Source organism: Heterodontus francisci, chromosome 4 (assembly GCF_036365525.1).
Source record: "Heterodontus francisci isolate sHetFra1 chromosome 4, sHetFra1.hap1, whole genome shotgun sequence".
Lineage (NCBI taxonomy): Eukaryota > Metazoa > Chordata > Chondrichthyes > Heterodontiformes > Heterodontidae > Heterodontus > Heterodontus francisci.
In genome coordinates, this window is record NC_090374.1 from 191,450,276 (window position 1) to 191,467,154 (window position 16,879).

The 16,879-nt window shown below is 40.5% G+C and overlaps 1 protein-coding gene across 1 annotated transcript in view; it reads left to right on the forward strand.

Moving 5' to 3' along the window:
- LOC137369463 (E3 ubiquitin-protein ligase UHRF1-like) overlaps nt 1-16,879 on the forward strand; it is a 160,876-nt gene that overhangs the window by 106,778 nt on the left and 37,219 nt on the right. Inside the window, exons 6-7 of the mRNA XM_068030711.1 lie at nt 12,710-12,819; nt 12,937-13,123. Coding sequence (XP_067886812.1) covers nt 12,710-12,819; nt 12,937-13,123 — 297 coding nt within the window. The remainder of the gene's footprint in view (nt 1-12,709; nt 12,820-12,936; nt 13,124-16,879) is intronic.

The following is a 16,879-nucleotide window of genomic DNA, read 5'->3' on the forward strand; positions in this document are numbered from 1 at the left end:
GCGCTGTTGTTTCCATTTCAAAATTAGCGAGTGTAGTTAGTACAGAGGAGGACTGCGACGAAATATAGGAAGGCATTAATAAACTGGCAGAATGGATGTTTGGCAAATGAGCTTCAATATAGATAAGTGTGGAGTAAGACATTTTGGTAAGAAGAATAAGGAGATCACATACTCCTTGGAAAATAAGCGTCTAAATGGTGTAACGGAAGAGAGAGATCTGGGGGTACAGATACACAGATAGCTAAAAATAGCAAAAAAGGTTAATAAAGTCATTTTAAAAAAAACCTGATTCGTTTCTAGAGAGAGAGCATTAAAAAAACAGAAGTTATGTTAAACTTGTATAGAACCTTGGTTCGACCAAATTTGGAGCACTTTGAACAGTTCTGTTCTCTATATTATAGAAAAACATAGAGGCACTGCAGAAGGTGCAAACAAGATTTGCTAGACTGATAGCTGAACCAAGAAGTTACACCTCTTATCTGAAGAGCCTGAGGCTCTTCTAACTAGAAAAGAGAAGACTGAGATGTGACCTGTTGCAGGTATTTAAGGTTATGGAAGGGTTTGATGGGGTAGATCTAGAGATTTTTCCATCGGTGGGTGAGACCAGGACTTGGGGCCATAAATATATGATAGTCACTAACAAATCCAATAGGGAATTCAGAAGAAACCTCTACTCAGAAAGTGGTTAGAACGTGGAACTTGCTACCACGAGAAGTAGTTGAGGCAAATAGCATAGATGCATTCAAGCTAGATAAACACAGGATGGAGAAAGGAAGAAAAAGGTTATCTTAATGGGGATTGATAAAGGGGGAATGGGAGGAGGCTCGTATCGAGCATAAACACTGACATGGACCTGTTGGGCTGACCGGCCTGTTTCTGTGCTGTTAGTATGAGTTAAAGGTCTGAGTTTGTTCCCATTTGATTACATTTCATCATCACATGAATTCTGAAACTGAGTAACTCGGAACCAAGAATCAAATATAATTATCAGCCAGCACGGCCTACGCAGGATGCAAGTAGCCTGGTTTGAACAATCAAGCAATTTTGTGCACAGCAGTGCCAACATAATTAACATACCTACTGGTGCATAGGTCAGTGCATCAGATAAATTCTTTCGAAGGAACAATGGACATAGGATGGATTATTTTGTTTCAATTTACAAATAAATCCCATCGCCAGACCTATTGCTTTCTGCTGCACACTAAAGTGCACATACCATCCTACGTTAAGTTGTGTGTTTCATCAGAGCATCTAAACTTTTCTGACTTGGCTCACTGGTAGCACACTTGCATCTGAGTCAGAAGGTCATGAGTGCAAGCCCACTTTGAACACTTGAGCACATAATCTAAGCTGATATTTCAGTATTTTAACTTTTCAATGAAGCTCAGAATGTGAACTACAAAGTCTACTACTTGCAAACTATTGAACATGAGTTTGGTGTCTGTGCTTACTGTCAAAAAGAGCTTTTCCATTATTCAACCATAAATGACCTAGGAGCACTCTTATCCAATAGGAGGTAGACTCATTGGCATTCCAGTGTTCTGTGCAAGCACAAGTTGGATTGGCGTTTGTTTTAACAAAAATTACTCGAAAATATAAAAGTTCTCCCTGTAGCACGTGACCAAGGAGTCTCTGAAATTACATTTTAAATGATTCAGAAATTATAGGATCACAGGAGATGGGACATGATGCAATTTTATTTGTGTTGCAAGACTGCAGAGACATGGATATAACCCTAGATGTTTTGCAGGCGAGAACAAGAGTTACTAATTTGATAGTAGCTCATGACACACATTGGTCTGAGCTAATGTAAGAATTTAGGATGTCACTGTTAGAGAAACTTCCAAGCCTGTTTGTGAAGAAGACTCTGAGACTAGGATGCTTTGGTAGAGATTGTTTATTGCTTGCCACAGAGCTTACTTCTACTCTCCAAACAACACTCACCAGTCAGTGCTGGCTGGCTCTTTATATATACATAATTGGCTACTGTTGACTAACACCAACACCTGTTCACCTTATTATCTTAAACTAACATTCATTAACAGACCCTAACAGTCACCCACTTTATACTTGAGAATGCTTGGACAGTGGAGGAATCTTGTGTCTGCAGTCGACTGCACTGATTCCAGGTCAAGGTGTCCTATTCAACGAATATCCAGCAGCACTGGCAGCAGTTGTACAAACAGTAGTTATGAAAATAGTGCTTGTCTGAGTTATCCAGTTTTTCAGCCTTAACATTCTGGTATTGCAGAGGTTTTCTTTTCTCCAGGGTTAAAATGCCACCACTCCTTCATGAACATGAGCTTCAAACTCACTGAATCAAACCTCATAGAATGTCATAGACTCCTGTATCATTAATTCAGCCCTAAATTCTTGTAATATCTAGTCGAAAACTATCTATTCAGAGGTACAGATCTACTCAAAAGTAGGATATAGTTGCATAGGAACACTTACCACCTCAAATCAACTGCCTAATGGGTATATTTGGAGTGGTTTGTTGGATTTTGCCACCTATTCTTAGAACCTGCCATGTTGGGCTGTATGTATATAGCAGAAGTTAATCGTAAATGAGACTAAGAGATCTCATTCATTGATGTCTGTTGGCAGACATTTAAAGCATATTGGGCCTCATATGCTTGAAATGAACTCACTTCTGGGTTTACTGTAGCTGGCTAACATTGCTGGCTAACACAAAACTGGCTAACATTGCGAGTGGGCATAGTCATTGAGGAGCTGTGATACATGAATTATTTCCATTCTTGTTTTCTCAAACATAATCATCATTCCATTCAATGGATTGTGATTTATCAAACAGGAAGTTAAACTAATAGCTGTTAGATTCCGGGATTTTTTTGTAAATGTTTGTTCTGCTTCAAAAATGAACTGGAATATGCAACTTTCACCTCAGATAAATGCTTCTAAACAGCAACTACTGTTCCTTGAAGAAATTGAAAAGTGTGGCCCAAGTATAGCTACCATTGATACAAGTATGATTGGGCAGATAGCTGTTTCAACAGTCGTGTGCAATTGCTTGATATCTGTTTTAACCATTAATGTGCAAGTGTTTGATAGTTGGAGTTCTGTCAGATTCTTCTTGGCTCTGCAGTCGTTATGTCCTCTGAGTGCCAGCACAATGGTCTCCCAGCTCCCACAGAATAACTGTGCACATTGCCAATCCGGCTCCCTAAAGGTAGCAACAGATCAACTGTGGTTCACTTTTTCCTGTCAATTAATGTCAGCACAAATTTGTTTCCACAGTCTGTTGTGGCATCTGTACCTAACCATTCTTTCCATATTAAGAGACGTAAAAAGTTATTGAACAATTAATCACATCTGTACTTCAATTCTTTTTAATTTTTTTGGCTTCTGTGGCAATAATACTTGAACACATTTAAATATTTTGTATTTTAGTGTTATTTGGTTTGTTGTGATGTATGGTTTAAATAAATGAGAAGTAGTTATTACTTTAGAAGATTACTTTTATCGCATATATAGATAAAACTAAAGCAGCAATGAAACTATTATATTATATACACACACACACCTGGACTTTGGGAAAGTTTTCTATTTAATAACAAATATTAGACAAAATACAAATATCACTGATTTTTTTAAAGGACTTGTGTGCAGAACCTGGGAAGTTGCATGCAATTTTGGATGATGCAAACCATTACATTTACCTGAAATCCCAATGACAGTGCTACTTAGTCCCCATTCAAGGACTGACCAGGATGCCAGCTAGAATATATCAAGTTTCATGAGCTACTTTTAATATCCAAGGGTGCAAATGGATATCCAGGGCCATGGATTTCTTCAATTATCAACTATATCAGTTTTTTCTTATAATCTTGACATTTTGCCCTAAAAGGTCTACCCCAAAAGTAGACCATGAGGTTTCTTCTATAGTGTTACAGACAGGTGGAAAATGATAGGGATGATTTCTACTTTTTAACCTCTCAACTGACTGAAGACCGTTTGTTTTATTAGATTTGCGTTTTAACCCTTGAGCGTTTTAATAAACAGTCAAATGACAAGTTTTCTTGTAGGTTTAAAGAAAGATAAATGTTTATTAAACAATACCCTCTAAAATAATCGCAGCTTAACCCGTTCTTTCTCTCTCACGCGCAATGCATTTAAGTTTGATGGGTTTTTTTTTAAAAAAAAGTTTGTTGTGAAACCTTTTTTTTCCCCCTGGTGTGGCGGGAGGGAGGGGGAAAGGATTTTAAAACGGTACAGGCCTGTTTTTTTTCTTCCTGGTTCACTGGCCTCAAACTTCTGGAAAGTTTCAGATAGATGGATGTTTTGCTGCAGACAACTTTGGCTAGATCTCAGTCACAGTTCAATGGCAAAAATCTTGTTATAATTTCTCAGGTAGGAAGTTTCAAGGTCACCTTTTGTCTCTGCCTCTAGGTATTTTAAGTTTGTTACTTGGTCAGGATACTTCTTACTGGGATGGATCTCTCTTCCTTCTGGCTTTCTGCACAGAAAATGTCTCTTATTTACAACTCCTTATCAGAGACTTGGTTTCTGTCAGGTAACCCAAGTTTCTCATTGTGTTTTCATAAATGGTGTTTATTGGTGTGGCCATTGTTAGACAATGTTGCTCATCTCTATGCTATCTTGATAGTGTTTTTTCACGCCCTTTATCCTGAGTTTGAGTCCAGAGCCCCCATGTCTGCGAAGTCATTGTTAGCCCAGCTTGTTGAAGAGGGGTAGCCATTAACATTGAGTGGGCCTTTACCTTTTTAATGCTTTCTTCAACACTTGACCGGACATCATGATTGGTTCAGGGTTCTAGCAGTTACCATATGTATTTGCAATACAGGAGATGTCATCTGACCTCTTACTCAATCTTGTTTTGTAGCAGAAGGTGTCCATTTTGAGTTCAAATCATTTCATTTTATAGTTCATAATTTCTCCTTGCGTGAGCATGACAATAGACATGGAAATAAAGAATTCATTAGGATACTTGACATGGCTATCTCTTTTGGTGTCCTACTGTTTACCTGCCTGATTTTTCTTTCGCTCACGGGAAGTGTGTGTCGCTGGCAAGGTCAGCATTTATTTCCATGCCTAATTGTTCTTGAGAAGGTGGTGGTGAGACATTTTCTTGAACCGCTGCAATCCGTACAGTGAAGGTACTCCCACAATGCTGTTCAGTAGGGAGTTCCAGGATTTTGACCCAGCAGCAATGAAGGAACTGCAGTATATTTCCAAGGCGTAGAAGTTGCGCGGTTGGAAGGCTATTGAAGAAGCCTTGGCAAGTTACTGCAGTGCGTCTTGTGGATGGTACACACTGCTGCCACTGTGTGTCGGTGGTGGAGGGAGTGAATGTCGAAGGTGGTGAATGGGGTGCCAATCAAGCGGGTTGCTTTGTCCTGGATGATGTCGAGCTTCTTGAGTGTTGTTGGAGTTGCATTCATCCAGACAAGTGGAGAGTATTCCATCACATTCCTAACTTGTACCTTGTAAATGGTGGACAAGCTTTGGAGAGTCAGGAGGTGCATCACTTGCTACAGAATATCTATCCTCTGACCTGTTGTCGTAGCCACAGTATTATGTGGCTGGTCCAGTTAAGTTTCTGGTCAACGGTGGTGATGATGTTGTTGAATGTCCTGGGGAGATGGTTAGATTCTCTCTTGTTGGAGATGGTCGTTGCCCGGCACTTGTGTGGCGCGAATGTTACTTGCCACTTATCAACCCAAGCCGATATTGTCTAGATCTTGCTGATTGTGAGCATGTGCTGTTTCACATTCTGAGGAGTTGCGAATGATACTGAACATTGTGCAATCATCAGTAAACATTCCCATTCCTGACCTTATGATTGAAGGAAGGTCATTGATGAAGCAGCTGAAGATGGTTGGGTCTAGGACACTACCCTGCAATGATGTACTTGGGCTGAGATGATTGACATCCAACAACTAAAACTATCTTCCTTTGTGCTGGTATGACTCTAGCCAGTGGAGAGTTTTCCCCCTGATTCCCATTGATGTCAGTTTTGCTAGGGCTCCTTGATGCCATACTCAGTCAAATGCTGCCTTGATGTCGAGGGCAGCCACTCTCACCTCACCTCTGGAATTCAACTCTTGTCCATGTTTGGACCAAGGCTGTAATGAGGTCTAGAGCCGAGTGGCCCTGGTGGAGTCCAAACTAAGCGTCGGCGCGCAGGTTATTAGTAAGTGGTAGTTGATAGCACTGTCAATGACCCCTTCCATTGCTTTGCTGATGATTGAAAGTAGACTAATTGGGTGGAAGTTGGCCAGAATAGATTTTGTTCTGCTATTTGTGGACAGAGCATACCTAGGTAATTTTACACTTTGCCAGTAGTCGCCAGGGTTGTAACTCTGCTGGAACAGCTTGGCTAGAGGCGCGGTTAGTTTTGGAGCACATCTTCAGCAATACATCCAGGCTGTTGTCAGGGCCCATAACCTTTGCCGTACCCAGTATGGTCAGCCTTTTCCTAATATCACGTGGAGCAAATTGAATTGTCTAAAGACTAGCACTTGTAATGGTAAGAAACACTAAAAGAGCCCAGGATAGATCCTCCACTTGGTACTTCTGACTGGCTGCAAATGCTACAAATATATTTATAAAAGCCTTGCTTTTTGAGTTTTATATTCATTATTTCAGCTGTCTTAACCTTATTTTGATATTCAACTTTGTTCTCAGTCTCTGCTTAGCTTTATACTTGAGAGGAAAACTCTTTTTATCCTCAACTGCCTGCAGTTGCTCCTTTGTCATTCACCTCACTAGTTTCCTTTGTTCCTTACTGAGCTTCTGTCCAAGTGATCCTACTTACTTTGTATTGGGTATAGTGTTTCCTGAAAGTGCTCCACTCGTCTTAGTATATTTCTCCCTTTTTTTTGAAAAGTCTGGTGCAGTATTTCTGTGTCAATTTGCTCTTCATTCCTTCAGAAGTCTGTTTTCTGAGAATTGAGAGTTTTGTAATGATCTCAACACATGTCTGACATTAAACTCCACCATCTTGGATCATTCTTTTCAAAGTTTTCTCACTCTTTCTCTGCTTTAACATCGCATGATTATTGCATGTCCAATCTAATGTTAGTTGGTTCTCTCCTTTTTTTTCAATTATTAGTACCTGATTTGTGTTCCACGTGGAAATTAAATTAAGTAGGGAAGAGCAAACTGCTGAAGGGTTGAAAACTCAATTGTGGAAAACAAGTAAAATCAATGAAAACAATTTTTGTTACAGGGTAGTCTTTGGGAAGCTGGTTCATGTGAGCACTCGCTGATGGAACCAGCTTTTAGATTGCAATCAGCAATTGAGAGCATTACTGTGAAGCATAAAATATACCAGAACTCAGTTTAAATCATCTGTTCTACAGACTGACTTGTAGCATCATGGGTTTTGAAGCCTGGGCTACACTGGTGGCTTGTCTTTGCAGGAAACCTGAATTGAAATAATGAAAAAATTAAATGTTATTTCATTTCTCAAAATATAAAATAGTGCAAATTCTTTTCTGTTGCTGCTTCTGATAGTTTAATTATTTCTTTACTGACCTATTTGTAAATCATTGCTCTACAACCCATTTTATTCCTCTAAACTATATGTGCGGACATTAATATTTAATAACTGGCATCTTGAGAATTAGTTAGTCTGTATTTCAGGTTTTTTTTAAAGCCTATTTTTATATAAAAGTGAGTGTTCTTCTGACATGTACTGATGTTTTTTAGCAGAAATATTGGAGTTTGCTATTTGTTTAATCAACTGAGCATTTAAAACTGGTAACTGGGACCCCTTTTGTGCTTTGAATCAACATCATGTGCCATGCTTGCAGGAGTTCCACACAATGGGAGAGAATGGAGTGCTATTTGGTGCACAGAATTTCTATACCCAGATCAGAATTGTATCTGCGTCTGATTTGTGTTCCCCTTGAGTCAAATATACTTCTAGAATGTTCTTTGACTTCCAAGCACTTGATCTTTTCTGGGGCCTAAATTATAGAATGTATTCTCTGAAGTACAATCCAGGCACCTATTAAGGTTACTGTGAGGGATGCCAGTGTTGGGGAGTGAGACATTTTTAAATTTTAGGCACCCACCATTGGCTGCAAGCACTCCAGGACATCTGTATCTTGACTGGGTACATGATAATGCTCCTGCTTAACCACTGCTATTATAAACAGGAAGAATGTAACCATTATTGGGTTGCACTGTGTTAAATTTTTCCTTTTCTCTTATCAACTCTCTTCATTGGCTCTTTCACTGAGATGACCAATTTGTGTCAAGTTTGGTGCAGTGTACGTGCTTAACTCTGCTTTGTGGGGTTACAATCAGGAGATGCACGTAGTTCGCAGTGCCAGTGCTGTCCTGTGACCTTTTGTTGACAAAAACCATCAGAAATTGTGATGCCGTTGACAAACGTGCTCCCTTGTAATTCTTGCATGCAGCCTTTTTGAATGGAATTACCAAAGAAAAAGTGGAGAGTTCTCTTCGTGGCTTTAGTGCACCCCTGGTTTGTCAGGATTCCAATTTAGATCCATGGTCTTGATTAGGTTAGGTAATTTTTAGCCCCAGCAGCAGTAGGGAATGCTAATGTCTGTCTCAGTGGCCTACACTAGAGAGGGGGGAAAAATCAGCAAGATTTCACGGTCCTGAGCACTATCCAGTGATTTAGGGCATATTTCTGGGCAAAATATGATTCAGCTGTGGTATCTTCCGATAACAGCTTTTCAAGCTTCTGTGCTAAAGCGTGGCTACCCAACCAGACCCGACGACGTGTTGGGTTCGGGTCGAGTTGGGTCTCTCTTCCAGGTCCAGCATTCGGGTCGGGTCGGGCTGGATGTGGACAGTGCTGCCTTGCTCCGGGAAGTAATCTTCAAATGAACATTTAGAATGTCATAGTGGGAAACGTGCAGTCCAGACTCTGCACTCTGCAGTAAAACCTGGCTACCCGACCAAACCCGATTACGTGTTTCGTGTCGGGTCAGTCAATTTTTAAAAAAAAATTAAAGGACTTGGGCCCAGGTCGGGTTCGGGTTAGTTGTTATCGGGTCGGGTTTTAATTTTATACCCAAGCCAGGCTTTATTCTGTGCGAAGAGTGGCTAATCTGGCATCAATGCTGCTTTCTTAGACAAGGTTTTGAAGAGCTTCTAGCATCCATGGAAGTGTATCCAAATGCAAATCCATGCCTTTAGCTAAGGCGAGAGAAAGGGGGGTGAAAATTGGGAACGAAGAAGCTACAGGAAAGAGAAAAACATGAGATACATTTTCAAATAACAGTTGTGGTGACAAACAGGCCCACAGGATATTTGTTACAGCTCTAGCTTGAATTACAGTATGTTGTAATCCCATACGGAAAGTATTGCAGGATTGAAATGATTGTTCTGCACTGTCAAGACTGGATAAAGAATAAGCCACAGTAAAATAAATATTGAAAGTTGCAATAGATAGTGAGGGAAATAAAACCTACTAGTAGGATTTCGTAACATCTTACAATTTTACAGGACAGAAGGAATCCATTTGACCCATCGTGCTTTCTTACAGAGCAGTCCCATTTTAATTTTTCTATTCAAATATTTAACCACTTCCTTTTTAAATCCAATTATTATAGATTTGGTTTCCAGCACTAATTTTGGTCGGGCATTACAGGTAACCACACTCCCTTTTGTACCATCTGCCTTAAGACTATCAACAAGCCGCCTATGTCACACTTTACCAAAAACCTTTTGAAAGTCCATTTGCAGAACATCATTCGATGCAGACTGTTAAGAGATTTTAGCCAAATAAGCACAGCTGCTGATGCGAGTCCACCCAAAGCTTTGGACACAGTACAAAAACACACAGAACTTGAGATAAATAGCCCATCTCAGTGAAGTAGACAATGAAGGCATTCGCTTATTAATACACTGGATTAATTTGTCAAGGCCATCTAATAAATTTGTCAGACACAGCTTACCTTTCTCAGATCTATGTCAACTGCCCTTAACAAATCCATGTCTTTGTGTGAGTATTAATTTCATTCTGTCTTATGGCTTCTAGGAACGTGCCCACCACCATTATTAGGTTGACTGGTCTGTAGTTACTTGGTTTATCCCTTAATCTTCTTTCTGAACAAGGGAGTAAAACTGGCAGCCCTCCAATCTTTCCATGTCCAAGGTTGCTTCAAAAATTGTGGTAAGAGTCTCTACTGTTCCCTCTGTGACATGTGCATCTTGTTAAATGATGCCTTGGTTTAAAAATGAGTGGGGGGATGGGGGCGCAGTGGAGTCTGCTTGTCACCAAGACCAAGGTTGTATTTAAAACACTTGCTAAGTACTGAAGTCCACAGTTTTTCCCTGTTCATGTGTTGGATTATGCAATGTTCTTTGGTGGTGGGAGCTGGGGGAAGAGAGAGAATACTCAAATGGGTTTAGTGTATGGACACACTGCACCATGAAATAGTTTGGTGAAGTTTTAAGGCTTGTGTAATGGCAGCTATCAGCCAGTAAGCTGCATTTAGTTGCTGAGTGATATAATGTTTAATGTAGGATTGCGTAATCGCAAAATTACTGGCATTGACAACCTACTCGCTTTTCTCTTTTTTACCAGATGAATAAGAGTACTATGTTGACAAATGTAAATGCTTTTTGTACATTTTGTTTAATGGCTGCGCTCTGTTTGATCCTGTCATAATTTTTAATGTATTTAGTTACACAGTGCCGCCAAAGTGCTTCCACTTCACCGACTCGATGTTTTGTAACCCAGCAGAAAAGATTACCGTAATGTTAGCGATTGCTCTGGAGAATAGTGCTATCCTTCAGAGACTCATTCTGAAGTCTTTCTACAAATATAATTTTAATGTAAGATTAATCAAAACGCCTAATCAAATATCAGGAAACGTTTTAGTGAGCAGGATTGTATCCAGGGCTGTAATATTGACAGAGTGGAGAAGCCAACAATCCTGGCTTACTTGGTGTTTCTAGCAGTATTACTTGCTTTGGAATAGGCTTCCGGATGTTAGTTCTCAATGTGGGTCTGAAACCCATGCAACTATATCCATTTGCCATTGTCATAATACATTGATGCACCCAAGCATATAGGGTGAATGAGAACAGTCTCATTCTATTAAATACTGTCCACTGATGGTTGGAGCACCATCTCCTACTTTGGTTGTGAAAGCTGCAACAACCACTGGTCACTTATATTTACCACAAATGCATGGAAATTTAATACCAGCGTGATCTCAACTTATGCAAGAGATCATAGTGCTAGAATTGTCTGACTGATTATTTCAGTTTAAAAGTATTGATTGAGAGAAAATCTAATTATGAATTTTTATGTAAATATATGAAATACAAAAATTTTAAACTGAAGTATTTTATTTATATTGTGATTAATGGCGAATCTAAGATTATAATTGGGAGAGGTTTGTTTTTAGCCCCAGAGTAGAGCTGCGTATTCGATCAGCCTTGAGGCATTTCACTGTACAGGAGAGCAATAGAAAAGTGAACCCAAACTAAGCAAGTAAAGGAAAGGCATGCACTGCCTTGTTGAGGCAGTAATGAAGTTTGAAAGATGTGCTTTCATTGTGATTTTAAAATGTTATTAAAAGTAGAGTTGTACTGAAACACTATAATTTAAATATGCAATGAAAATCTGTATTGTTCCTTATTACTTAATATGAAAACATTAAGAATCTTGTCAGCTGGCCAAAAATTGTACCTTTTTTTAAAAAAAGCCTGAACGAGATTTAACGAGAATATGACATTCTGAAAAAATCACTTAATGGTTTGAGAGATTTACTAGGCTGTTCCAGAATTTGCACATTTGTATATCTACAACATATCCTGCAGGATTTCCCTGAGGTATATTCAAAAGTTCCTCTGACCTCTGTGTTACATTGTGTTTATGTCTAAAGAGTAACTTTCATTAAGGGCCACCTTCTTTGGCAGTAGTGGACTGGTATTACAAGCATATTCATTTTGGTTAAACACTGTATATTGGTGAATGTTATTAATAGAAATGTCAGGGTCAACCATTCTGAAACTACTGAATTTTGCATTAGAACAATTACTTTGAGAGGCAAAATTTATATGCAAGCACCTTATGTGAATTGACATTGTGTGTGTGTGTGTACATATATATTATGGCAGTGGCGTAGTGGTAATGTCACTGGACTAATAATCCAGAGCCTAGGCTAATGTGGGGACGTGGGTTTGAATCCCACCATGGCAGAAGGTGAAATTTGAATTAAATTAATAATTCTGGAATTAAAAGCTAGTCTAATGGTGACCATGAAACCATTTTCGATTGTTTTAAAAACCCATCTGGTTCACTAATGTCCTTTAGGGAAGGAAATCTGCCGTCTTTACCTGGTCTGGCCTACATGTGACTCCAGACCCACAGTAATGTGATTGACTCTTAACTGCCCTCTGAAATGGCCTAGCAAGCCACTCAGTTCAAGGGCAATTAGGGATGGATGATAAATGCTGGCCTCGCCAGCGACACCCACATCCCACAAAAATGAATTTTAAAACGATATTAAATTTTAGTTAAGAATATTCTTTGAAAATCAACATTTTTTTAAACTTCATTTTCACCTTATCAGTCTGTGACAGAATGCAACACATTCATTGTGTGTATGCATAAAATATGTTCCCTTTTAAGTGATGTCAGACTGTTTCTTTAGACGTTCTGTGTGAATGTTGAATGTGTGTAAAAATTGCTCTACTGCACAAGTAAACTTATGGCTCTTATCTTTTACAGTGGCCCATTAGATATGATAGGTGACTGCAAGGTATCATTTTTGGATGAAATATACAAGATTGAAGGACCTGGAGCTGATCCGATAACACTAGCTGATGGACAATTTAAAAGTATGAGGCAATTCATATACAGGGAATTATGAAAACTGTTCAATTACCCTGTGAACCGTGTTTCATTCAAGAAATTTGTTTTGTTCCCATTTCCTTTCTTCCCCTCCCCCTCTCCAGGGAAGAGTGGCCCTGAGTGTAAATACTGCAAGGCAGATCCCGAGAAAGAATGCAGATTTTGCGCCTGTCGATTATGTGGTGGGAAGCAGGATCCAGATATGCAGCTGTTGTGTGATGAGTGTAATATGGCATATCACATATACTGCTTGAATCCACCCCTCAGCAAGATACCAGATGATGAGGACTGGTAAATTTATTTTGATTTACTTTGCGGGGGGATGAGGAAGAACAGAAGAATCTTTATGACTCATTTGTCATCAGTGGTAATAATTTAGGTTGTAGTATGTACTCTGTGATTTGTTTAAAACCACTGTTTACTGACTGTAAAAGCTATATCTTGGCCACTCATATGGTATAGATGTCTCCACAGGAGCAGCCTTTTTTGTAATGAAAGAGCTGCAAGTGAAGTTTAGTTACAACTATAACAATCAGTACTTGTATAATATCATTAACGCCACTGAACCATCATTGGACAGGCAACTAAAGAGAGAGATTTTAACGAGGCTTTTGAAGGTGGGTGCGATACAGCAAAATGGGGATGGAGGTAAAAAGAATACAACAGCAGCAACTTATATAGTACCTTTAAGGTAATAAAACATTCCAAAGCGCTTCACAGGAGCATTATAAAACAAAATATGACACCGAGCCACACAAGGAAATATTAGGTCAGATGACCAAAAAGCTTGGTCAGAGGGGTAAGTTTTAAGGACTGTCTTAAAGGAAGAAAGTGGGGTGGAGAGGCAGAGAGGTGTAGGGAGGGTATTCCAGGGCTTGGGGCCAAGACACTGAAAGGTATGACTGCTAGTGGTGGAGCGATTGGAATTGGGGATTTTCAAAAGGCCAGAATTGGATGAGAGCAGATATCTTGGAGGGTTGTGGGGCTGGAGGAGATTACAGAGATATGGAGGGGTAAGACCATGGAGGGATTTGAAAACAAGGATGAGAATTTTAAGATCAAGACGTCATTTGACCAGGGGCCAATGACAGTCAGCGAGCACGGGTGATTGAAGAATGGAACTTGGTGCGAGTTAAGACAGCAGAGTTTTGGATGACCTCAAGTTTACAGAATGTGGAATGCCAGCCAGGAATATGTTAGACTAATCAAGTCTGGTGGTAATGAAGGCATGAATCAGGGTTTCAGCAGCAGATGAGTTGAGACGGGCGAAGTCAGGCGAAGTTATAGAGGTGGAAGTAGGCATTTTTAGTGATGGCACGAATATGAGGTCAAGTGCGACATCAAGGTTGCGAACAGACTGGCTTAACCTCAGACTGTTGCCAGAAAAAGGGATTGAGTTAGTAGCTAGTGTTACAGTCAAGTGAGGAGGGGTCGAAGGATTTCCCTCTTTTCCCCCTCCTTGTTTGACCACAGCAGGTTTAATTCTTTGTTAAAGTGGATGTACTGGCCAATTCAGTAGGTGTTTGTTTGATTCTTGTTGTGATCATAACAAGAACCAATCAGACAGGTTTTCTTGAGTAAACAAAGAAAGAGGTTAACTTTATTGTAGCTAAACCGAACTAATAAAAATAAACAAGCCAACTTTCACAAACACACACTAGAGGTTTACACACACACAAATAGATTACAGAGTGAAGAAAGGTAGATTGGTTGAGTTAGAGTCCATAGAAAAAAAAAGGTATACAGTTTGTGGCATTTGGTGATTTGGCTGGCTTGGTGGTCCTGAGGCTTTCAGTTTAAAGAGGCAGGTGACTGGTTCGGTGGGTCTCTTGGCGATAGTGATGTGGATGGTTTCCTCCAACGGGGTTTCTGATTGTAGCCGGAGTGTGCAAAAGTGGTCAGTAAATAAGCAGGATTTGAAAGCTTTCAAGCTGAAATGGAGAGAGAGAGGGACCCCCAATTAGAGTCCAAAAGCTGCTTCTCTTCCTACATAAAGACACAAGCTTAAAACCACAGTTGGGGAGGGGCTTGTCACATGACAGTCACTCAGTCATTCAAACATAGCAATTAGCAGTATTTCTCTCTTGCTAAAGAGAACAGTTAGTTCCTTAGAACTTCCTGGTTCTTGGGGCATGAGCAGACATTTTGTCTCCCTCCTCACAAGCATTGCAGTGTAGGATACAGTGTTGCAAATTAGGTAGCCATCTTAAGCTGCAAGCAAAGTCATCCTTTTAGCTGGTATTTTTAATATGACTTTTAAGAAAAATAAATAAATTCAGATCTCCAGTCAGTGGACCAAAGAAAATTGTCATTCAACAAAGCCAGCTGGCGTGACACTAGGGACCTGAGTTTGGAGCGGGAACCGAAAATACTGGCTTCACTTTTCCCGATATTTAAGTGGAGGAAATTCTGCTTATCCAGATAAGCAGTCTGATAATTTAGCAACAGTGGAAGGGTCAAGAGAGGTGGTGGTGAGGTAGAGCTGGATGTTGACAGCATACACGTGAAAACTAGCACTGTGCTTTCGGATTATACTACCAAGGGGCAGCATGTAGACGAAAAATAGGAGGGGGACTAGGATAGATCCTTCTGGGACACCAAAGGTATTGGCTTGTGAGGGGGAGAGAAGCCATTGCAAGTGATACACTGGCTACAGTTAGATAGATAGAAATGGAGCTAGATGACAGCAGTTCAACCCAACTGGACAACAGTGGAAAGGCTTTGGAGGAGGATTGTGTGGTCAACTGAGTCAAAGTCTGTAGGCAGGTCAAGAATGACGAAGAGGGAAGGTTTACCTTTGTCACATAGGCTGTCATTTGTGACTTTGTTAAGAGCTTTTTTGGTACTGTAGTGGGGCAGAAACCTGATTGAAGGGATCCAGACATAGAATTTTGGGAAAGATGGGCACACTTTTGGAGGGTGACTACATATTCAAGGAATTTGGAGAAGAAAGGGCGGTTGGAGATGGGGCAGAATTTTGCAAGAACGGGGTCAAGGATTGTTTTTTTTTGTGGAAAGGGATGATGAAGACGGATTTAAAGGAGAGAGGGACAACACCTGAAGAGAGAAGAATTAACAATATCAGCTAACATGGGGGCTAGGAGGGGAAGTTGAGTCATGAGTGGGAATAAGGTTGAAGGAGCAGGAGGTGGGTCTCATGGGCAACATGAGTTTGGAGAGGGCATGAGGAGAGAAACTAGAGAAAGATGTGAATTCAGAACTAGGGCAGCGGGGAACTCGGGAGGAAGTTTGGGCAGGTGGGCGAATGGAATGAAAGGATACTGCAGAGGCAGCTAATTGGATGGTCTCGATCTTAGTGACAAAGAAGTGCATGAGCTCCTTACACATATTGTTGGAGGTGAGGGCGGAAGAGACAGGCGAGAGGGATTTGAGAAGGCGGTTTGAATAGCGATAAGAACCTGGAATTATTTTTGCATTCCAGGATGATCCTAGCACAGTAAGCAGTTTTAGCAGATATGAGCAGGACCCAATAGTGCTTTATATGGCCCAGCCAGGCCTGGCGGTGAATGGCTAAACCAGTTGTCTGCCATATCCATTCAAGTCTGCATCCCTTGGACTTAAGGGAGTGCAGTTGAGGGCCGTACCGGGGGAACGGCCAGGGTGACCAAGTGTAAGGGTTTTATTGGGCACTGCGGCATCAAAGGTGGAGGTGCAGGTGTGGTTGAGCAAATCAGTACCCATAGAAATGTTGTGGCAAACGGAGGGCTAAAGGGATTTTGAAAGTGCAGTTGTAAGTGAACTGGGGGATAGTATTTTCTAAGGGTGGACACAAAAGGAAATAGGATTGAGGCATAGAAGGGGGATGTGGGTGAACAGTGATGCAAGGAGGTGTATAGAGGTGGCCTTATCTATAATTGATACGAGACTAGCAAGACGACCTGAGGTGACAAGGTCAAGGAGGTGGCCATGAAATATAGATTGGAGAGTTTACCTGGTGCAAAGATTTAGGGAGGATAAGAGGGCAGTGAGCTAGAGGAGAGAGAACATGATGAGTTGAGATGGAGGTTGAAATCACCAAGGATGAGA